The 24785-nt window shown below is 45.6% G+C and overlaps 1 protein-coding gene across 3 annotated transcripts in view; it reads left to right on the top strand.

Annotated features, from left to right (window-relative positions):
* ADK (adenosine kinase) overlaps nucleotides 1-24513 on the top strand; it is a 390229-nt gene extending 365716 nt beyond the window's left edge. For all 3 annotated transcript variants that reach the window (XM_084795010.1, XM_084795009.1, XM_084795011.1), the window contains one exon: nucleotides 23693-24513. In XM_084795010.1, the coding sequence (XP_084651136.1) occupies nucleotides 23693-23817 (125 nt within the window). In that variant the 3' untranslated portion in view covers nucleotides 23818-24513. The remainder of the gene's footprint in view (nucleotides 1-23692) is intronic.
* Nucleotides 24514-24785: the final 272 nt, after the last annotated feature.

The following is a 24785-nucleotide window of genomic DNA, read 5'->3' as shown; positions in this document are numbered from 1 at the left end:
CACGGTAGACAGTCAGTTCATGCCTACTTGTCACCTGTCTGTTCCTGACAGTAGACAAATGTGATGCCTGCAAAGGGTTAAAGTGTTTTACTAATTCAGGCTCAGTGAGAAGGAGCAAATTTGATAAGGATGAAACCATTTGGGGAGTAAATACTCAAAAGTGAAATCAGGATAGTTAGGATCTTAGCTCAGAATTTCTCAAGGTTCAGTGTAGTCTTAAGCCAGGCTATGTCTCTAGACACGCTTTAGAGTCCTCAGTGCCACCCGTGGGGCTCTCTCCTGGAAAACAAGACAAGGCTGAGAACAGTTCTTAAGGACCAGTGGAGACAACTGTTGCCACCTTCTCCTGAAGGGCAACATGTAACATAGGAAATGCTTAAAGAAAGCAGTATGTCTTTGAAAGTATTATCTCATTTTTGTGATCTTTTTACCAACCAAAGTGTTTCATTTTTTGGCATATTATTATTTATTATTTATACTATATCTTCCCCCCCCCCCCCAAAAAAAAGGACTTAAAGAGGCAGGACTGCTGCAGTACAACCTCACAGAGTGACAAGTGGAACTCCCGCTCAGCGACACTGGCTTAGGAGACCCTAGTGGAAGACTACAGGGTCATTTGCGGGCAGGAGGGGGGTGCTAGAGAAGCAGTGGCGTCTTATCCTGCCTCAGCTTCCAGCTTCTCACTAGGAAGTCCCACCTCAGAAGCAAATCACTGGAGGGAGGGTTGCACAGGAGAAAGTCAGCGGAAAAGCAGGGAGGCCAGCGCTCAGGCACACCAGCCGCCATCCTTTCATGCTTTCCTCCCTTGGGTGCTGATGTGAGTGAAGTGTCAGGTCTTCTCCGAAGAGCCCTGCTGGGCGTAGGATCTCCTTCCACGGAGAGTAAGAGATTGGTCAGTCTGTGAGGGGGGCAGTGCTAGCTGCAGGGCCCAGGCTCCGCCCCTCCATCATCCCCATCCTCCTCATCAGACTGCTCCAAGGGCGTGTCTGCTCCCCCAGCACTTGGATTTGGACTGCACAGGTTGGAGGAGTCAGAAGACAAGGAGGACGTCTGGGATGTGGTCCTGCCTGGTGTGGGAGTTGTCCTAGAATCCTCACAAGGCAAGGACACTTCCACCTGCTCCAGTGTGTCCGCATTCACTTCCGTGGATGAGATGCCACCGTGGGGACTCGAGGTGCAGATGGGAAAGGGGGAAACAAACTCTGTCTCTGGCTGTAGAATGTCCTAGAAGGCTTTCTGCCACTCCTGAGATGCGGCTGCTGGAGCTCCAGGGTCGCTCAGGGATTTGGTTCCTAGTCAGCCACGGGTTGAAAGGGTTGCCCAAGAGGGCCCACCGAGCCCAGACACCGAGCTCAGTAGTTGTTTAGGCTGTGGTAGGTGCTGGGGAAAGTGGAGATTTGGAGACCGGAGGCCGACACCAGGCAGGAGCCAGGAAAATGGAGGACGTGTTACTTTTTTTTTTTCTCTGAAATTTCTTATACTCATTCTTACAGGTGTAAAATAAGTGCCCCACCTCATTTTCTCTTTCCTTTTACCCCATGAGCTTTCATTATTCTTTTTTATTACATTGATCTCTTTACCTGTTGTGTGTGTACCTTTGTTACACTCACACAAGCACACATGCCTGCTTGCATGTGACACCCTTTGGAAGTCCCATCTGCTCTCCCAGGTGCAGGCCAGTGATCCAGCAAGGAGTCCCAGACTTGGCAGGAAGCACTTTCACCTACCGAGCCATCTCACTGGCCCTTGTATTCCTTAGAAAAGCCTATACAGTAGACAATAACCCATTTCATGCCTGGTGTTGGTTTCCTTGCACTGAAAGGCTTCCTCAGTGATAATATTAGAGCAATCTACAGCTAATTTTCCTATCCCATCCTCTTCAGAGCTGTAAATCTTTGTAAGCTAAAAATATTTTATTCAGAATTAAGCCATACTGCATAATGCATTAAGGAAACAGTAGTGATTTTTCTGATTAGAAATTAGTTAAACCAGAAATCTTAGTCCAGAAGCCTATATATTTGTATCCTGTGTGCAGATTATCCAAGTACTTTAACTCTTCAAAGCAGTACGTGTTCTATTTATTTGACATTTAGTGGGAAGTATGATGAGGCTATCACGAATACGAGGGTGACCTAATTACTGCGTCTGGCCCTGCAACAACAGATCACACTCCAGATAGCTTGCTGCCTGCGGTGCTTCCAACTCTTAGTGGGAGCGCAGGGCCTGTGAGGGAGGGCGCTTTTCTTAGGAACCAAGCTAGAGCCCGCTGAGTACAGCTCACACTGTGGTGGGAGTGACGGAGTGAACTGTACCAGAAAGGTTGGCACTGCTGCCAGAAGATGTGAAGCCTGGGGGCGAGGTGTGGTTCTGAACGTTTGCTTGCTTGCTCACCTGAGCGTGCCTGTGCCACAGAGCGTGTTAGAAGTCAGAGGACAACTTGTGGGAGCTGGTTTTCTCAAACTAGGGGCAAGCACCTTTACCCCCGAGTCATCTCAGTGGTCCTTAAGCCTCTTTTCATAGCCTTGTCATATTTATTCCGGGGTATTGTTGGGTAAATATAGAAGAAAGAGGTCTGTGGGGGTTCTGTTCTGTTTTGTTTTGTGGCCGTCTCAAGTATCCCATACTGGTCTGGAACTCATCGTGTAGTCTGAAGTACTGACCCCGCTGCCTCTACCTCCTGAGTCCTGAGATTACAGGCCTGTGCCACCTCGCCTATATTGTGTCAGCAGTCAAGCACAGGGGTGTGTGCAAGCTAGGCAAGCAGTACACCAACCGAGCCTCCACACAGAGACGTTTTTAATGGTGGGCCAGAGAGTGGATAGGTTAGGTTTTGTAAATTAAGTATAGGCTTTACTTTAAAAATAAAACTCGCAGCTCGCAACTGTCTGTAACTCGGAGATCTGACACCCCTACACCAATGCACGTAAATTTTTAAAATTAAATAAAAAATATTTAAAAACTCAAAAATTGTAAAATATTAGTAGTAATAATAACTGCTCTGTAGTTCTCTAGCTAAAAAGAAAACAGATCCATGCTCAATTTGCCCCAGAGGCTACATTCTGTTCACCATGTGAGCAAGGGCAGCTTTCTCACCATACTTTATTTCTGGCTTTAAGCACTGGATCTCACACTGCTAAAATGAAAGCAGAGAAAGTAAGATGTGCATGGAGGCACACGGCAGTAAGCTCAGCCCTCGGGGTGCTGGGGCAGGAGTTCTGTAAGTCCAGGCAGGGCCAACCTGGGCTACATAATGAAGTCCTATGTAAAAGAAACCAAGATAAGTGTCTAAAAAGATGGCCCAACAATAAATACTACTTGCTGCTCTTCCAGAGGGTCTGAGTTCAGCTCCCAGCACCCGTGTTGCTCTGCTCACAGCTGTCTGGTCTGCAGCTCTAGGTCCAGGGGATCCCACTTCCTCTTGCCTTCCAGGGTGTCTTCACATGTCTTCACTGCGCACATACAAACAAATAAAATAAAGCACAGCAGGACTAGAAAGCAGGCCGAGATCAAATATAAGTCATTGGTGATCCCTGAATTAGTAATCATTTTTCTTATTATAAACCTATTCTGGGGCTTGGGATGCAGCCCAGTTGTTACAGCATTCACCTTGCATGCATGAAGCCCTTGTTTTACATGGAACAGTGGCCATGCATGCCTGTGACACCACACAAGGGAAGAGGGTGAAAGCAGGAAGCTTAAGAGGTCAAGGTTTCAGCCAGGCATGGTGGCCCACGCTTCTAATCCCCGCACTCGGGAGGCAGAGGCAGGCGGATCGCTGTGAGTTCGAGGCCAGCCTGGTCTACAAAGCACTCCAGGACAGCTAAGGCTACACAGAGATACCCTGTCGGGGGTGGGGGGGACGTGGGATGAGGAGGAAATTCAAGGTCTCTCCACTACATAATGAGCTCAAGGCCAGCAGGGCTGCTTCATACTCTGTTTTTAAAAAAAAACAAAATCCTTCTCTGATGAGTTCCCAGGACAATCACATGTTGAAACACAAGGTCATAAAATGAGATAAGACCCTAATGTCAGTTATCAGTGGAAGATTTGTGTTGCCATAGTCAGCACATTTGTGTATGGGAGCTACCTTCTGTAATAGTAACGGTAGATAACCTTTATATTCTACCTTAACTACCCGGGGGAGGGGGCGTGTTGGTGGTGGCAGTTGTAGTGGCAGTTCTGTGAAGGGCTGGGAATCCAACTCCAAGGCCTTGGCATGTGGAAGTCAGAGGGCAGTTTACAGGAGCTGGTGTTTACTTCCACCATGTAGACTCCAGGGATCAAGCTCAGGTTATTGTGCTTAGCACCAAGCGCTTTCACCTACTGGTCCAGCTCACTGGCCCCTGGACCTTGTAGGTTGTTAGGGTTTGATTTGGTTTGGTTTGGTTTTTCGAGACAGGGTTTCTCTGTGTAGCCTTGACTATCATGGACTTGCTTTGTAGACCAGGCTGGCCTCGAACTCACAGCGATCCGCCTGCCTCTGCCTCCCAAGGGCTGGGATTAAAGGTCTGCACCACCACTGCCCAGCTGGGTTGTTTTTGTTTTGTTTTGTTTTGTTGTTGTTTTTTAACAGGGTCTTGCTCTAGAACTCAGGCAGGGTTTGAACCCATTGTGCGGCTCCAACAGGCTTCAAATTCCAGTCCTCCAAGACTGGTTATTCTTAACCCTGTTTTACTAGTGAGAAGAACAAGGCACAGAGAAGCTAGGGAGCAGCTGGCTAGTGGCTGCACAGTCAGGATCCAAACCCTGCAACTCTGTGCTGGAGTTGGTCACTAACAGCGCAGTCGCTGCTGTGCTGGAGTTGGTCACTAACAGCGCAGTCCCTGCTGTGCTGGAGTTGGTCACTAACAGCGCAGTCCCTGCTGTGGTGGAGTTGGTCACTAACAGCGCAGTCCCTGCTGTGGTGGAGTTGGTCACTAACAGCGCAGTCCCTGCTGTGGTGGAGTTGGTCACTAACAGTGCAGTCGCTGCATTGTACATGTCTGGAAACAGGATTTGAGAGAGAAATCTCATTAAGGCGAAGAGCCACCAGGCAGGCCTTTCTACCAAACACTGGCTTGCTAAAGAGAATCTGAATAAAATGACGACACTTACTGAAGAGCACTTTTGTTATGGGATAGGATGAGCGCTGAAGACTCCCGGAGAGTCTGTGTTAGAATGAAGGGCCTCGGGGAGAGCTTGAGCCGAGAACTCCTCGCTTAGGCAGCAGAGCAGATTGCAGTAGGAGGCAGGCAAAGCCAGATCATAAACCTGCTTGGTAATTATGAAGTCCAAACAGGAGCCATATGAAGCAGCTGTTTAATTGCACCAAGATAAGCTACCTGACAAACCTATCTTAAAACAGAAATGGTTTTACATCTTGAAAATAAATAAATAAGCCCATTGGCTGAGGCCCCAGGTTCCATCTCCATATCAGCAAGAGCCTCCTCCTGGGATTAGAAACAACCACAGCTCCTATCTTGACATAAATGGAGAGGCAGTGGCAACTTTTACATTACTAAGTAGATTCTTCTTCTTTGCTTCGTGGCCTGATTAACATATCTCCTTTCTGATTGACATATTCTGTCTTTAGACAGATAATATATTCATCCTGGTACTTTCAAGTTTTGCTGGCCTAAGAGTATTTCTGTCTTGTGTGGCTTTGCATATGTATATTCCAGGCTACAATGTTATGGTGACTTAGCTCTCTGAAGTACAGTAGCTTTCTTCTTATAAATTTCAAGGTTTTTGCTCTAGTGTCACTCTAGCGACCTTGTGCTAATTAGATAACTCGCTACCAAACTGCCATATGCTCCATTTAGCCAGTCAAAGATATAAACTCACGTCATGGATTCTCATCTATGATTTGTAAATGAGTACCCCCAGTGTCCCCAGATTCTCAAGGTGTGTGTGTGTGTGTGTGTGTGTGTGTGTGTGTGTGTGTGTGTGTGTGAGAGAGAGAGAGAGAGAGAGAGAGAGAGAGAGAGCGCTGGCCTTGACAAACACACCTCCTTTTTCTATTTGGAGATCTTAAGTGCTTCATAACCTTTGCTCTTTCATTTCTCTACAATGAGACTACTCCTTTCACATTCCTCCTCAGAAACCCCAGTGTCAGGATTGTACCTTTTGAAATAGAGAAATTCTATAATCTCTAACTATGATTTCCTAATTTCGTAGGTCAGGGGAAGACTTCTTGTTGTCCTGCTGAGCTTTGTCACAGCAGGCCTGCCTTTTCATTCGGAACCCTCTTTGTCACTGCCACAGTAACAAATGGAGACACTGAGGACATTCTGTGACAGGCACTGCCATTGTTCCCACTGAAAGTCTCTTCACAGTAAATGAAACTGAGAAGAAAATCATAACAAATGATATGAAAGGGGACCTAACCAATATGTCCCCACTGGGCATCAGTACCAGCCTGTGTTAATATGATGGGACTTAGTCATGTGTTTTGCAGGAACTGTGTGTGGACCAAAGCTACAAATCATCTTTAGATTGAAGGTGAATACACCTGTGACAGATGATGTCCAATCAGCCCTTAGATAAAAGACTAGAGGCCTTTCTCAAGAACCAACATTCTTAGGGAAACAAAATGACATAGGAATGATTAAGAGCCAGCTATAATTTAGAACATTGTACTTTGAGAGTTAAAAACCTTTGCTACCTCTGAATACTTTTATAGCATTGGCTGAGAGAATGCATTGCCCAAAAGAATGCCTTATAATATATAAGAGACTCTTAAGGCTTTTTAGTGGCCACAGTGTAAATAACTATTCTGGTTTTCAACCAATAAAATCCCACTTCCTAATTTTTATTTAGAAAATAATTTTGTTGCCTGGCAGTGGTGGTGTGCGCCTTTAATCCCATCACTCGGAGGCAGAGGCAGGTGGATTGATGTGAGTTCAAGGCCAGCCTGGTCTGCAAAGCAAATCCAGGACAGCCAAGGCAACACAGACAAACCCTGTCTCGAAAAACCAAAAAAAAAAAAAAAGAAAAGAAAAGAAAAGGAGGGGTGAATGTGATCAGAATACATTATGTACATTATGGAATTGTCAAAAAAAAATCACAAGAGAAGAAAATTTAAATTCCTACATTGTTTTTGTGCGCCAGCACCTTAACTTCCTTTGCCTTTCTACTCAGATATTAGAAAGTGACATATTGTTTCCAGTACTTTTGTACTCAGAAATCAAAACCTTTCTGTTCCCACTGCGTCCTAGGGCCTTCCTGACGGTGGCCTGCATGACAGCTGCCCTTGGCTAAACAGCCCTGTCGCAGGGACGCCACCTTTCCTGTCTTCCAGCTCTTGTAGGACATTGTTTCACTTCATTTATTAAAGGAAAGAAAGTCTTAAAGCCATCAAATAAAGTATAAGATTCACTTGGTCATTAGGGGTGTGGAGGTAACCACAGGCATTAGACCCACGTCGTGCAAAAAGGTCCTCACACCTCGCAATCATCACATGCCCAGTGAGTGAGCGAACATAAGGTTAAGCCAGAGTCTTCAACAACCCAGCTGTGACTGCTCGGGTATTACTGTGTTTTTAGTAATCTGAAGAAGTCAAGATTTTTCCTTTCCCAGAAATAAAGGATACAAGGGCAGGACAAGAGAGAGGAGAGAAAATAAATCTTACTTAGGTTATACAGAATGCAGAGTAATTTTAGAAGTCTGGAATTTCTCGTAGACAAAATCTTCTCTCAAAGATCTAATATCCTACGTGGTTTCCACCTAGAAGCAAGTGTAAATAAGTAGTGGAATGCAAAGGGCTTGATCTGGTGGGAATTTGTGTAAGACCAAAATGATAGGAGCCATGATCATGTCATACAAGGACAAAATAGACTGTGTTAGTCAGGGTTCTGTCGCTGTGAAGAGACACCGGGACCACTGCAACTCTTACAAAGGAAAGCATTTAATTAGGGCTGCCTTACAGTGTCAGGGGTACACTAGGTGTGGCTTGAGCCTTTGAAACCCTGAAGCCCACCCCCAGTGGCACATTTGCTCCAAGAAGGACACACCCACTCCAACATGGCCACAACTCCTAATCCTTCTAATTAATGCCACCAAACATTCAAATCTATGAGCCTGCCAGGTGGTGGCGCACGCCATAAATCCCAGCACTCTGGCAGGTGGATCTCTTAAATCCGAGGCCAGCCTGGTCTACATAGTGACTTCCTGGACAGCCAAGGCTGTACAGAGAAACCCTGTCTTGGAAAAAAACAAAAATCTGAGCCCATGGGGGCCATACTCATTCACAGCAGCATATAGACCGAAGCTCAAATTTCGTGAGCCTTAGTCTCTAGATTTGAAGGCCCTCAAACAATGTCGCCCAGTGCAGTGGTGCGCATCTGTAATCCCAGCACTCAAGGAATCAGGGGCAGGTGGATCTCTGTGAGTTTGAGGCCAGCCTGGTCTACAAATCGAGTCCAGGACAGCCAAGGCTACAAAGAGAAACCTGTTTTTAAAAAAAAAAGAGCATATCCCACTCTCAAAGAGGACTTGAGTTTGACTCCCAGCATCCGTATCAGGATGCTCACAGCTGCCTATAACTCCAGCTCCGGGGACCCAGGTAACCTCTTCTGCATGAATGTGCACGCACACACACACACACACACACACACACACACAGAGAGAGAGAGAGAGAGAGAGAGAGAGAGAGAGAGAGAGAGATACATAAATGCATACATACATACATACATACACGCATATACACACATACACATCAACAGAGGTCTTAATCAATCCCCCTCTGAAAAATAGCAAATAATTACCTAAATAAAAGCTTTTCTCGCTTCACATAAATGAGATGTATTCATACCCCTACCTGGGACATGAATACATGGTTTAGTTTCACTTAGCCAGTTAACTTTTTATTTTTATTATTATTTTTTTTTAGACACTCTTCCTATGTATCCCTGTCTGCATGACACTAACTAAGATCTACTTGCCTCTGCCTCCCAAATGCTGGGATTTAAGGTGAGCACCACGATGCCCACCAACATTCATATTTTATAAAGTTTAGAACTGTGGGGGGGGGTTTGGTTGGTTGGTTGGGTTTTTTGTTTTGTTTTGGTTTTGGTTTTGCAAGACAGTGTTTTTCTGTGTAGCCCTGGCTGTCCTGAACTGTCTTTGTAGACCAGGCTGTGTTTTTATTTCTGTCTCATCACTTGGCAAACTAAAAATGTATCTGTCAGCCAGGCGTGGTGGCGCATGCCTTTAATCCCAGCACTCGGGAGGCAGAGGCAGGTGGATCGCTGTGAGTTGGAGACCAGCCTGGTCTACAAAGCTAGTCCAGGACAGCCAAGATAACACAGAGAAACCCTGTCTCGGGGGGGAAAAGTGTCTGTCATTTAGTACTTTTAAGTATTTAGGATCATCTTGCTATGAGAAATTGTCAAGCATAAGCTACTGAGACGTATAAAGTGCCATAGTGAGCTGCTGTGCTTATGAATTAAGGGCATAGGGAACAACTCTGCTTAGACAAAGTTCACTGCTGTCTTATGCCGTCAGCCATGGCTTTGCCTGGACTCTACCTCAGCCTCAGTGGGTGGCTGCTGCAGCTGTTTCTCCTCTTCCTTCTCCTCTTCTTTTTGAGTGAAGGTTTTGTGTAGTCCAGGCCACGCTAAATTCACTGTGTAGCCAAGAAGGAGCTTGAACCAGGCGTGGTGGCAGAGGCAGGTGGATCTCTTGAGGCTAGCCTGGTCTACAAAGTGAGTCCAGGACAGCCAAAGCTACATAGAGAAGCCCTGTCTGTGGGTGGTGGGGGAGCTTGGCCTCCTGATCTCCCTGCTCCCACTTCTGTGCTGGGGGTACCCAGTTTATGGGAGACAGGGGATCAAATCCCAGCCTCCGTTTATCTGAGGCAAGCTCTCTCATCCCCAAGACCCTGGGTTTGCTTTTGGTTCAGGTGTCCCACACAACAGGTAGTAGAACTAACGAGGTTTCCATTCACAGTCACAGCAAAGAGACACTGACACACACAAGCATGGACACTGACGTTATTCTCATGGCTGATGCATAGACCACGTGCATATTGCACCCTTAGTTTTCAGTCTGTGCTTTATGGTGAGCATGCATGTTGGACAGAACCTCTGCTCTCAGCTGACTTCCTGTATGGGGTCAGCCCTTGCACCAACTCTTACCAGTTAAACTTTGGTCTTCATTGTATACGTTCCTGCTGTGTCAGACCTAACCTTGGCAGACACAGTAGCTTTTTTTTTTTTTTTTAAGAATTTATTCCCAGCACTCGGGAGGCAGAGGCAGGCGGATCGCTGTGAGTTCGAGGCCAGCCTGGTCTACAAAGTGAGTCAGGATGGCCAAGGCTACGCAGAGAAACCCTGTCTCGAAAAAAAAAAAAAAGAATTTATTTAATTTTATGTGCGTTGGTGTGAGAATGTCAAATCACCTGGAACTGGAGTGCCATGTGGGTGCTGGGAATTGAACCTGGGTCCTTTGGAAGAGCAGCCATCTTAACCACTGAGCCATCTCTCCAGCCCCCTGCCTCAGTAGCTTTTCACATTAATTGAATACTCAATGATTGTTGATTTTTTTTTCCCTAAAAGTGTTGTTTTCTAATACGTGAACAAGTCACATGAGATCATAACTAAGCGGTTGTTGTGTTCTAGTCAGTGTGAAGTTCAAACAGAACAAGACTGTACTGACGAGACTGCATGCAGAATAGGGGAGGAAAGGTTACCTCCGGGGACTGCTCAGGCCAAGGAAGCCAGTACTTTCACATCTGCATGGTCTGAGCTGGCTGATGGAAGCAGGAATTTCCTGCCAGATGTTAGTTCCTCGAGCAAACTACAGACATCACAGTGAGGAGATCTGTGTCCTGGTTTGCTGAAGCGGTACCCATGATGCAAGCTCGCGCCTAATAGGTAGCAGACATTTCATATAAGCCGCACTAAAGCATAGAGTGTTCGCTATTATGGAGCACAAGAACACCCAAGGCCTAATTTTCAAAGCACAATATCAGTGTCCTGGAAACTATTTCAAAAGAGAACGTTCTGTCAAAACTGCAAGATGTAAGTGATGAGAGTTTAGTTTCATTAATAAAAAGGTGAGACTGTATTGCCACAAGTACTCCAAATGACTTGATTAAGGTCATTTAATAAAGTCAGTTTAAAACCGAAATATTTCTCTAAAGAGTCTGGCTGGGGTGGTGGTGCACACCTCTAATCCCAGCACTCTGGGAGGCAGAGGCAGGTGGATCCCTTGAGTTCAAGGCCAGTCTGGTCAACAAAGTGAGTCCAGAACAGCCAGGGCTACACAGAAAAACCCTGTCTCGAGGGGAAAAAAATCTGAAACATTATGAGAAGTGTGAGTGTTTATGTCAGTTTCCTGTTTCGGTTCACAGGGGAATTAGGAAGTAAAAATTCCATTCAGAGAAGCTGCGCACAAAAAGTAGAAACGCTTTATCCAGTTGAAACAAGCAGCATTGTTAAGAGAGGAGAAAGCCTCTGCACATGATCTCACTGTTGCCTCCTCCTCTGTGAGGGGAAATATTGACATTTACCAGGCTGTTTGCTCCAGCTTTCTGATCTCCTGCAGTTTATTTTTATAACAACCTTATCGATGGGCCTCTTACCCAGCTCTCCAGCTTTAACTGAGTCGAGTCGATTTGTTACCACAGCTTCAAGTAGCTGTTACAGAACAAGAAGACATCCTAATAAAGCTGTAAACGTGTTTACTCAAACAGAGTATTGATTTTACTTGGAGAGGGAGAAGCTGATGCTAGCGAGGTGTCAGGGTGGGTGGATTTCACTGCGCTTCTCGCTGTCATGTGTCATGGTTCTGAGACAGAGAGGAAAGCCAGCAGAGGACAATTAGAAGTAGCAGAAATTTAGCCCCTAAAAGTCAATTAACCACTGGGGGTTTCTGTAGCCAATTAGCTTTTATTAAAAGTCTCCCCTAGTAATAATGACTGGGACCTTTGAACTCTGTTCTCAGGTAGAACAGGATCCTAAGGTTGTGACTTGTTAAGTGTAGGAATGTAGTGGCTACAGGTACCTTAGACCTCTTCTGACTGTAGTAATTAGGCCCATCAGAGCCAAAGCCAGTGCAAAGACAGATTTTCCTGAAAAGTCTATGTTAAGGAATTGGTAAGGCAGACAGGCATAATTTAAGACGTGTCTTTGAGGGAGGGTCTCAGGGCGCTCACATGTTTTGTCCTGAACCATGACTGTGTGTGTAAAAATGCTCATACCATGCTCTCTTTCTAAATACGCTTCTTTTTTGTTTGGAATCGGGGCCTTGTTTTTTGTGTGGGGTTTTTGTTTGTTTGTTTTGAGACTGTTTCATTATATAGCCTAGGCTGACCTGGAACAAACAAACAAACAAACAAACAAACAAAAAGATTCTAGAAGCTGGGGCAGTGGTGCAGGCCTATAATGCCAGGACTCCGAGAAGCAGAGGCAAGCAGATCACTGTGAGTTCAAGGCCTGCCTGGTCTATAAAGTGAATCCAGGGCAGCCAGGACTACACAGAAAAACCCTGTCTCTGAAAACCAAAAAACAAACAAACAAAAAATAGATTCTAAGATACTTCTGTTTGCCTTACACTGCAGGTGTGTGTGTACACATGTGTGTACACATGTATACTTTTGCACCACAATGTTCATGTATTGAACTCAGGTCATGAGGTTTGAGAGGCAAGTGTTCTCACCCTAGGAGCTGTCTCTGGGCCCTTCTCATTGTAATATTGATTAACATTAATGCATATGAAGCCAGAGCTTAGCCATACCAAAGGAACTGCATGAGCCAGGAGCCTTGTGAAAGGCTTTTGTGCAAACACTCTATCTGCCATCATGCAAAGAGCCAGAAAAACATTACAGTTGGTGGGGGGCATAATCACTCGCTTAGAAGGGTAAGTATAAATTGAAATTTTATTAAAATTAAGCCTGACCATTCATTGTGTCTTTCCACATCTACACTAATGTATTGGGTGGTTTTGGGTTTTGGTTTGGTTTGGTTTTTGGTTTTTGGTTTTTGGAGACAAGGTTTCTCTGTGTAGCGCAATCTGCCTGCCTCTGCCTCCCAAGTGCTGGGATTGTAGGCACGTGCCATCACTATCACGCCTGGCTCATGTGTTAGGTGTTTTACAGTAAACTTTTTGTTTGTTTGTTTGTTTTTGTTTTTCACGACAGAGTTTCTCTGTGTAGTTCTGACTGTCCTGGAACTGGATCTGTAGTCCAGGCTGGCCTTGAACTCTGCCTCCCAAGTGCTGGGATTAAAGGTGTGCATTACCACCGCCTGGCCTGCAGTAAACTTATTCCTTCTTACATTGCTCCTGCCTAACTGGCGAAGATTAGATTTCAGGATGACCAGTTCCAAAGTCTGGAGCAACACACTGTCAAAATCCCACCTTTAATCCCAGCACTGGGGAGACAGAGGCAGGTGGATCTCTGTAAATTTGAAGCCAGTCTAGTCTACAAAGTGAGTCCAAGACGGCCAAGGCTACACAGAAACCCTGTCTCGAAAAAGAAACAAAAGCAAACAAACAAGACATCAAAAGATGTTGTGGGCTCTTTGACCTGGTGCTGTATGTTTATTTGTGCATGTAGTGCCATTCCAGATGCTGCCCTACGTCAGAACCCTAGGCTATGAAGTAACATGTTGTAGGTTAAAGGGGGCCCCTAGGGCTCGTACTCTTTGTATGTCAGAAGATAAAGGAGGAAATTGGCTTTTGGCAGTTATGTTTAGGTCTCTTCTTCTACGTTAAGGTGTTTTATGACAGAAAAAGGATGACATGGATTTATGATTCAGAATGTCTTTGTTTTGTTTGGGGGGGGGCTTGGTTTCTTAAAGATAGGGTTTCTCTGTTCAGCTTCGGCTGTCCTGGACTCACTTAGTAGACCAGGCTGGCCTCGAACCCACAGCAGTCCATCTACCTCTGCCTCCCGAGTGCTGGGATTATAGGCGTGCGCCACCAGGCCTGGCTCCATGAATGTCATTTTTAAATATGCATCTCAGAATCCCTCCAATACAGTAACTTACTCTGCTTTCTAGAGAATGGCAGCTGATGAGGAAGTCCTGAGCTCTGTTCTGGGTCCAGTCCCCAGGGAATAATAATAATAGTAGTGGTGGTGGTGGTGGTGGTAATAACAGCAAAAGATTAAAAAGCTGTGGTTCTCTCCTCTCCCTTCCACCTTCCTCCGTGTGAAACAGAAGGCCTTCACCCGACCAAACGGCAGCAGCTTGATCTGGGACTCCCCAGTTCTTCTGTGAAACAACACAGTGATTCATATATGAATAATCTCATCCCAGGTACTCAGTTATCATAGTTACAATCAGGCAAAAAAAGGATTCTGTGGACAAATAAGTTAACATCACTCAGCCCCATTTTTCCCAACTGTAGAAATAAAGATGAGTATCTACCTTGTTTGTGTTTTTCCGAAAGGCAAATGAAGTGATGTTTACAGAGCACAGTGCCTGACCCACAGAGAGAATTGTCTGTTGCCAGAACTGGGGGTCTTCACTGGGCGGAGCGGCAGGTGGTGTAGACTGGGTGAGCAGCAGGTGAGCGTGTCTTCATTAGATAATACTGTTGGGCTGTTTGCACGTCTGCTTCCAGTCTCACAGCAGCCTCCTTGGTGGCTTTGCATCCATCCTGGCTTCTGGGAGAACACTAGGTCACCAGCCTGGTTCTTAGGCACTGTTGTCATGAAGTCCTAGAGGGACCATAAACTATTTGCCCTTGCTTGGTCTAGTAGGACATTGAGTGATGTGCACAGACCATTTCAACTCACCTCCCTAAGTGATGCTGGACATGAGGACTCTTTAAACAGATGTTTGCATCCCTCATCTGTGGCCTTCTCCTCACCTATATAGTTTTCGAGTATTCCCTTCCACATGAGCCATGGTTTTCACTGACTGCCGCTCCCTGCCTGACCTCCATGTTCTCTCTGTCTTATACTACATTACATTTTCAATAATCACTTTAGGAAGAAATTCAGTTATCTCTTTCTCATGGTTCTGTCTTAAGTGGCTTCATGTTGATTTGACACAAAAAGCTCATGTTCCTGTAATGGTCTAAAAGAACCCCATGACCTTCTGTCCCTGTCTCCCCCCTCATCTCAGCTGCAAGCTCCGTTTATATTGCTCTTCTTTCTGGCCTTAAATACTTTGCACAACTGAAACTGGAACCCACAGTAGGCCTGCGGTGGGCTTGTGAGATATGGAAGCAGCTGTTCCAAGTACAGCGCTCCGAGAATCATCCTAGGATGCTGCAGGGGGCTCTGCTGAGTCGCACTGGTAACATCCTGTAGACTTCTGCCCGAATTACCTGACCAGAGCTACTGTAATCAAAGCTCAGCCATCTGGGTCTCCCAGATCCGCTCTACATCACAGGCCTTAAACATTTGCTCTCCATGTTGCTTTTCTTGCTGCTTCCTTATTACAATTGATTTTTTTTATTGTTGTGTTTTGTTTTTCAAGACAGGATTTCTCTGTGTAGCCTTGGCTGTCCTGGACTCACTTTATAGACCAGGCTGGCCTTGAACTCACGACAATCCACCTGCCTCTGCCTCCTGGGTGCTGGGATGAAAGGCGTGTGCCACCTCATCCGGCTACAACTGATCTTTGGCTGTTTTACAAAATGCATTTTTCTCTAATCCCTCCTTCTGTTTCTTCTGCATATAATGTGCATCTCTTATAGTACCCACCAAGGCCCTGTTCATGACACCTTCTCCAAGGAGCATTTCTTAATGTCCCCAGATATGTACATATTTTCTTTCTCCTGAAGCAGAAAATTTAAGACAACACTCAGTATTACCTCTTTGAATTCTTCCGTATCTAGCCCCAGTGCCTAGACGTTCAGACACACACACACAGCCTTTACAAACATAGAGTCTTTGAGTTGCAGCCTCACCTGCTGCGTGGCAGCTGGGATCTGGGGAGTGTTAGTAGTAGAAAGCACCAAAGTCAACACTAAAGGGCAGATGTCTGTGTTGTTTGGTTTGTTTACGTGTGTGTGTGTGTGTGTGTGTGTGTGTGTGTGTGTGTGTGTGTTTAACACAAGGTCCCCAGGCATGGTAGTGTGGACCTTTAATTCCTGCACCAGAACTGGGTGGTTCTCTATGATCCAAGACAGCCAGGACTATTTATAGAGAAAGCCTGTGGATGGATGAATGGATGGATGGATGGATGGATGGATGGATGGATGGATGGATGGACGGGCTTGCAGACAGGTGGGCTAGCACACATGCAAGCAAGCAAGACATACTGGGTCTCACTCAGTAGCCCACACTAGCCTGGAACTCACTGTATAATCCTTAGCTACCACACCCAGCTGCTGCTGCTGCTGCTTCTTCTTCTCCTTCTTTTTTTTTTTTTTTTTTTTTTTTTTTTTTGCTTGTTTTTTGTTTTTGTTTTTCAAGACAGAGTCTCTCTATGTTAGCCTTGGCTGTCGTGGACTTGCTTTGTAGACCAGGCTGACCTTGAATTCACAGTGATCCGCCTGCCTCTGCCTCCTGAGAGCTAGGTGTGGTGGCCTTTAATCTTGGGCATGCGCCACCACACCCAGCTCCACACCCAGCTTCTAAACGGCCAGTGTCTTTTTAGAAAGGAAATTAAAGAGCTTGGAAGCTAAACTGATCCAAAAATGACAGAGAGCAATGCGAGTGCACACATGAGAACAGGAAAGGAGTTCAGTACTGTTGCTTGTAAAATATCGTATCAGGTTTGCTCTAATTGCATGGTAATGCCTTTAAGAACAAAGGTAATTACATGATAACTTGTGTTACTACTCCCACATTATCTCTTAATAACTATGTAATTAACTTGTCACTACCATACAGTGTGAAGTTTGATATTACTTACATATAAAGAGCATCGATAACTTCAGCGAACAAGCTGGAGTGAGGCCAGGGACAGAGGCAGTCTGGAAATCACCACATTAGAGCAGTCAGGAAAGCAAATGATTAATTAGATCGTTGTACCTGTCCAGAGGACTGAAAGCAAAGCCACAGCGAACAGCTGCAGAGCTGGGGTTGTGTCACGTGACTTTCTGAAGCTAACAAGCATGCAGCAGAGCGAGGATGCTGAGAAAGCTGAGGAGTCGATGGAGTGGGGTGCGATGCAGAAGCTCTGGGTAGTCTCTTCTGTTTTGAAAGGGTTTCTCTTTAAGTAAACATGCATGGGGACTGTTTGGCTGTGGTTGTTGAGACAGGATCCCGCTTTGTCTTCTAAGCTAACCTGGAACTGGACTTCTCCCTGCCTCAGCCTCCTAGGGACTAGGTTCACACGTGTGTTTGATGTGTGCCTGGATCAGTAAAATAATAATAATGGAAACACTAGCTAGATGAGCAGGCAGGCTCCTGTCATCTGGGCCCCTGGGAGGTAAAGACAGAGAGACAAAGAATCCAAGGCTGTGTCAGCTCTATAGAGAGAACTTAGGGCCAACCTGGGCCACATGTGATGCTGTCTGAAAACAGAGTGGAAACTCTTTTCATCTCAAGTCACCACCATCTTGAGTTTGTTTGTGAGGCGTACGTGGCAGAGATGTGCAGCACCAGAAACTCTGATTCACTGCTGGTGAAAAATGAAAACTAGGATGGCCACTTGGGAATTCAGTCTGGCAGTTTCTTACACACCAAACATATGCTTACCATATGATCTAGCAATTGTGTTCCTTGGCTGCCCAAATGAGTTGAAAACTTATGTCTGCACAAAAACCTGTACACAAATGTTTATAGCACTTTTACTTATAAATGACAGGGCTAAGAAGCAACCAACATGCTCGTCAGCCTGTAGGTATATGAGGAGGCAAGCTGTGGTACATGCAGTACATGCCATTAGTCAGGAAGGAGGAGGCCATGGCTCACTGGACACTTGCAGAGGACCGGAGTTGGACTCTCAGCACTGACTTGACAGCTTCCAACCGTCTGTGATTCTAGTACCAGGGGATCTGATTCCCTCTTCTGGCTTCTAAGGGCACCAAGCACATGGTGCAGGCAATAACACTCATACACATAAAAATAATAAATCTTTAAAAAAGAAGAAGAAATGAGTGACTGGGCCTGACAGATGGTTCTCTGTGTGAATGCATCTGCCACGGAAACAGGAGACCTGAGTTCAACACCCAGATGCCACAATGTGGACGGAAGGCGAGAACTGGCTCCAGCAAGCTGTCCTGCAGCCTCCACGTACTTGCCGTGGTACAACACACACACCTACCTCCACACCTAGTAAATAAATACTGTTGGTGTTACACACCTTTTTTTGAGGTACTGAAGTATCATAGAAGCTAGGCGTGGTGGTGCAGGCTTCAGTCCCGGCACCGGGGAGGCGGAGGCCAGTGAATCACTGTGAGCTGGAGCCCAGCCTGGGCTGTATAGGCAGTTCCAGAACAGCCCGAGCTGCACAGTAAGAGCCTGTCCCTATCAGTCTTTAAATATAAGTGTGCACATTAAGTAACTTTATACAGTTTTTTGTTGTTTTGTTTTTTTAGTTTTTGTGTGTTTTTTATTTTTCTTTTTTGTTTGTTTGGGTTTTTGTTGATTTTGTTTTTGTTTTTGTTTTTGTTTTTTCGTGACAGGGCCTCTCTGTGTAGCCTTGGCTGTCCTGGACTTACTTTGTAGACCAGGTTGGCCTTGAACTCACACCATCTGCCTGCCTCTGCCTCCCAAGTACTGGGATTAAAGGCATGAGTTACCAAGCCTGGCCTTTTAATCAGTCTTTGTAATTAATAAGGACTACTTTTTGACAGTTTCACTTATAATTGATTATGTAATATGTGTAGTTCATCTTTGGTTGTTTTTAAAAATAGATTGAAAAGCTGATACTCTCCAGGGGCCAAAGGTCTTAACTTTTGTCAGCACCCAGGTTTTCCTTGTCAGAGCAAATGGGATTTCAGAGCGCTACGGTGCACTCAGCAGCCAGTCAGTCTCTCTCTGAGAAGGAGGCCTCCAGCACTTAGCTTCACAGAATGTTCCACCACATAAGCTCTTCTCACAAAGATCATGGCAGGAGGAATGAGGGAAACAGATGTTGCTTATAAGGGCCCTAATAGACGTGTTTCCACTGTAAGCTGATCCCACTCTGAATCTGGCGTCTGCCCTGTTTGCTGTGTGGGCCAAACATTTCAGTCTCAGAGTTTGGCAGAAAGTTTATACTGACCTGTGCCTGTTACCTGAAAACCCTGATAAAAAATAGTCTTGAGAAAATACGTTCACATTCTTCCAAATTGGTTCTGTTAACCAAATTAATTCTCTTCTGTAATTGGGCAAACGTTTTATCAAATACAGAGCGTTTCCTGGGCCTGGCCAGGAAAAGAGGAAGGACATAAGTCAGTGTGATCTCTATAGGTCATTGTACCGTGGCTTCAAATTAACCTCCAACGCCACCCTGCTCCCTGGGCTGCCCGGGGGAGGCCCGGAAGTCCCGCCTGCTGAGCAGTTCCTCATTATCCTGTCCTGAGCATTTGAGCCCAGCTACAGCTACAGAGGCCAGTAGCACAGGTTTTCCTGGGTTTGACCTGTCCTATTTGTAACTACACTTCTTTCCTTCCTCCCTCTCTCCCTCCCTCTGACCCTCCCTCCCTCCCATCTCTTATGTTAAAGTGCAGTTTTATGTGGACATGCCCACCCGCTGTTCCCACGCCTGTCCACATGTCTCCTCCACTGTCTCACCCATTTGGATCGCCACTACGTGGAAACTGTCACAGTAACGTTGCTGTGAACATTCATTCACAAGTCTATACATGTCTGCATTTCATTTGCCTTGAGTAAATAGCTAGAAATAAAACAACTGAGTCATATAGTAGGTAAATTTAACTTTTTAAAACAATATTTATTTTTATTTTATATGTATGAGCACTTGCCTGCATGCATGTCTGTGCACCACCTGTCTGCGGGTGCCCTAGGAGACCAGAAGAGGGCACTGGATTCCCTGGAACTGGAGTGACAGCTGTTGTAAGCTGCCATGTGGGTGCTGGGAATGGAACCTTGGTCTTCTACAAGGGTAGCCTGTGTTTTTAATCACCGAGCCATCTCTCCAGCCCAAACTTAAGCTTCTCAAGCACTGGTAAATCATTTTCCATTCCCCACGGGCGGGAAGATGATGGCTCACTGAGCAAAGGCACTTGCTGAGCAAGCCTGGCCGCCTGTACTCCCGTGAAGATGGAAGAAGAGACCTGACTGCACACACTGTCCTCTCAGGCACATGTGCCCACACACATGTCAGATGCTCGGGCAGTAATAATGAGATTAAGTTTTCTTTACATTCCCTACGTCAGTGTGCTTAAGGCTCAGGTGGATGCAGACCCCACTCAGGCACCACACAGACAGTCTGCGTCGTTGTCATTTTAGTGGGCATGCAGTGACATTACTGTGATTCCAATTTGCATTTCTTTAGGGAAAAAAGGTGCTACGCCCTGCATGTATTTGCCATCGGTTTCTCTTTGTTGGTTTGTTGTTTGCTTGGATTTTTTGGTTTGGTGTTTAGTTTGTTTCTTTTCTTTTTTTTTTTTTTTAGACAGGGTTCCTTTGTGTAGTCTTGGCTGTGCAGGCTGGCCTCGAACTCACAGCAATCCACCTGCCTCTCCATTCTGAGTGCTGCCTCCTGCGTGTGCCACCACACCCAGCTGTTGGGTTTTTTGTTTTTGTTTTGTTATGTTTTGTTTTGTTTTTTGAGTTTTTTTTGTTTTTGTTTTTGTTTTTGTTTTTTGAGACAGGGTTTCTCTGTGTAGCCTTGGCTGTCCTGGACTTGCTTTGTAGACCAGGCTGGCCTCAAACTCACAGCGATCCGCCTGCCTCTGCCTCCCGAGTGCTGGGATTAAAGGCGTGCGCCACCACACCCATCTTCTGTTTTTGTGTTTGTTTTTTGACTGTTACTTTTTAGCTGGCGTCTATTAGACGTGATGGCTACACTGTGCACTAGTGCAGCTCTCCACTGACTTCTCATTTGATAACCCTCCAGCTTTACTAAACTAGTACTAGTAATGGTTTTCTAGATTCCACAGAACTCACATGTGCATATGTGCAGGCTTTTTGCTTGTATTATTGGTTTAGTTTTTTTTTAATAATTTAAATTTTTTTTCTTTTCTTTTAAGATTTATTTATTTATTATGTATACAATGTTCTGTCGGCATGTGTGCTTACACTCTAGAAGAGGGCACCAGATCTCATTACAGATGGTTGTAAGCCACCATGTGGTTGCTGGGAATTGAACTCAGGACCTCTGGATGAGCAGCCAGTGCTCTTAACCACTGAGCCATCTCTCCAGCCCTAGTTTTTTTTTTAAGATTTAATTATTTATACAGATTCTGCCCACACGTGTGCCTGCCCACCACAAGAAGACACCAGACCTCATTATAGATGGTTGGGAGCCACCATGGGAATTGAACTCGGGACTTTCGGGAGAGCAGACGGTGCTCTTAATCTCTGAGCCATCTCTCTAGCCCCTTATTTTAGTTTTTGAGGCAGAATCCTTTACCCAATTAGGCCTCAGACTTCACTGAGTGCCTGAGAATGACCTTGAACTCCTAACCTTCTTGCCTCTAGTTCCCAAGTGCTAGATTAAAGGGTGTGCTACCCTGATGTACCGAAATAGAGCAGGCATTATGATCCTTGGCATTACTGATATGTACAGTGCTTATCAGCATCCCTGTCACCACATGGACATAATACTTCCAACCTCTTTTATTTATTTATTTTCTTTCAACCTCTTTTTGAGGGAAGTGGTGAGATAGGGTCTTTCTGTGTAGCCCTGGTTGCCCGGAACTCCATATCTAGACTAGGCTGGCCTTGAACTCACAGACAACCACCTGCCTCTGCTTACTGAGTGCTGGAATAAAAGGAGTGTGTGCCACCACTCCTGGCCTTGTCTACTGTCTTAGTAGGTATAGACAACCTTGCTTCTTCAGATACTAGAGGGGACTTCCTTTCTGTCTGCATGGCTGACAATGTTGAGGAGCACCTGGGCGGGGGTATCAGATCCCCTGGAGCTGGAGTTGCAGGGTTTGTGAGCCACCATGCGGGTGCTAGGAACTGAACTCAGGACTTTGCAAAGACCAGCAAGTGCTCTTAACCTCAGAGCCACCTCTCCGGGCCCTGTGGACCTGGGAATGGCGTTTGATAAGAAGCAGTTTCACTGTAGATCTGAGCCGTGGCAGTAAGAACAGGGAAGTTACGGACTGAGGCACACCTGAGGCAGACATGGCTTCATCCACACCCTACAGTCCTGACTTACACTGTCCTTTTCTGTCTCTCTCAGCATTGTCAGCCTGTGTCTGTTTCAGCCTCTCGCAGCCCCCCATGGCACTGGGCAGGCCTGGGTTGTTCACCTTGCGTGTGACCTCATAACCATGGGGAGCAAACTAGAGTCGTCTCTGTTTCGCCTTGTTTGTTCTTCCCTGTGTGGCTAATGTGTAATACTTGAAGGTCTTGGTTTCATATAATTTGTCTTTATTTCAGCTGTTTTCAGAAAGAACGTACACCTGGCTCCTTTTGGTCCATCTTGCTGAGGCGATACCTACAGTGCTGTTTCTACAATAGCTTGATGTTAAAGTCAGGCTGACCTGCGGCCCCACCTGTGACATCAGTGCATTTCATTGCTACCTCTGGAAAGAACACTCTCTCTCTCTCTCTCTCTCTCTCTCTCTCTCTCTCTCTCTCTCTCTCTCTCTGTGTGTGTGTGTGTGTGTGTGTGTGTGTGTGTGTGTGTGTGTGTGACCCACTCAGGCTTTGTTGGTTTTTGAAACAGACTCCCATAGTTCAGGCAGGCCTGAATTCACTGTGGCACCTTGGATGACTGAAATTTTGACTCTCCTGCCTCCGCCTCCATGTGCTGAGATACAGGTGCACTCTGCTGTGCCCTGCCACTCTGCATCTTTCTCTCAAAAGATGTGATGGGAGCCAGGCATGGTGGCGCACGCCTTTAATCCCAGCACTCGGGAGGCAGAGGCAGGTGGATCTCTGTGAATTCTAAGCCAGCCTGGTCTACAAAGCAAGTCCAGGACAGCCAGGGCTACACAGAGAAACCCTGTCTCGAAAAACCAAAAAAAAAAAGTGTGTGTGTGTGCGCGCGCGCGCGCGCACACACACACGTGTGGGAGAGGAGTGTGTTGACATGTTTATTAAAAAAGAAATCCACGGGCTGGAGAGATGGCTCAGTGGTTAAGAGCGCCGCCTGCTCTTCCAAAGGTCGAGAGTTCAATTCCCAGCAACCACATGGTAGCTCACAACCATCTGTAACATGATCTGATGCCCTCTTCTGGCCTGCAGGTGTACATGGAGGCAGAACACTGTATACATAATAATAAATCTTTAAAAAAAAATAAAAAGAAATCCACAAGGAAGAGGAAGGAGTTAAACTGTAACTCTGTCAGCAAGAACTCCAGGAAATGCATCTCACCAGTGCTCGCCTTGCCCTCCTCCTTAGATGCCCTGAGTCTGACAGAATACCTGACCCAAAGCTTGAGAGGCTGCAGTGCTGCAGAGCAGAAGCAGAGACAGGATGGCCACACCGAATGCTTCCTCTTCCCACTTCTCATTGCTCTCAGGACCCTGCTGCCTTCTAGGTGGTGCCGCCCACACGCAGGGCACAGGGCATTCCCGTAGCTACCAGCGTGCTGTGGTCAACCCAGAGGCGAACGCCACTAGTGTCCTAGGAGCATCTGTCCTTCAAGGTGACAGTCACGATTAACCGCCATGGTGAGACTGAGAGCAGTCGCTGGTGCCGCTTCACAGCACTCACGCTCTTCCCTTTGTCTCTTCTAGGGTTCCTGTCTCAACTGGTCTCTGACAAGCCTCTGACCGAGTGCATCCGCGCAGGCCACTATGCGGCAAGCATCATAATTAGGCGAACTGGCTGCACCTTTCCTGAGAAGCCAGACTTCCACTGATGGGGAGTGGGGTCTGCGGTAACCACGTCCCGAGCGATCCTGCCATAAGAAAGAATAAAATTACGTGCTGTCTTTGCCCACCCTGATTCTCGCTATTAGCTTAGAGGGCTCAGTGCTACTCCTAGACCTTTAGTCTCTCTGAAATCTGGGGGAAAATGTTTATTTCCATAGTTTGTTAGCGCCTCTTTAATGCTAACAGTAATACAGCATTTCAGTAGAAACTTTACTTCATTTCAATTGTTCGTAAATTCATCTGTATTTAGAAAATTGATCAGTTTTTTTTTTTTTTTACATTTCTGCTTTCAATGCAGGTGCAATTTAATATAATAGACTTTTTAAAGAAATTAAGGCTAACATCATTCTTGAGCTTTTTATATAAATATATTTAATTTGGAAGTGTGTGTGCACACACATCGTATATAAAGATATATATATATACACACCCAATAACTGGTCAAATAAGGACAGAAATCTTTATCACACTAAATTATCCCACATAAACTCCTCAGTGCGCTTCAGACATCTGATGGACTTGGGACAACTTATTAATTTCCCAAATTTGCATTATGTTCAGATTGTAACCTTGTGCTTACGGATGGTACTCTGTAATTTGATACAAATAAAAAATTGCCATATAGGCATTTTGTTCTGTCTTGGTTTGTGCTCAATAAAACTAAGGAAGAAAGATTGTTATTAGTACTGGGCCCTGTGTGATTTTATTGCTGGGGTGACGGAAAGATATATAATACATTATATATAAATGTATATAACACACACATATAATAGCATTATAAGAGGCAAGCGTTCTTTTTTGTTTTGTGTTTTCATTTCTCTCAGGTACGAGTGGAATTGCTAGGTCATATGTAAACTCTTTTCTTTTTGTTTGAGATAAGGTCTCACTGTGTAGCCCTGGCTGGCCTCCCACTCACAGAGATCACCTGCCTCTACCCTACCATTCCTGGTCATAT

This window comes from Acomys minous (genome assembly GCF_964271855.1).
Source record: "Acomys minous genome assembly, chromosome: 9".
Classification (NCBI taxonomy): Eukaryota; Metazoa; Chordata; class Mammalia; order Rodentia; family Muridae; genus Acomys; species Acomys minous.
This window is presented reverse-complemented; position numbering and strand designations above follow the sequence as displayed.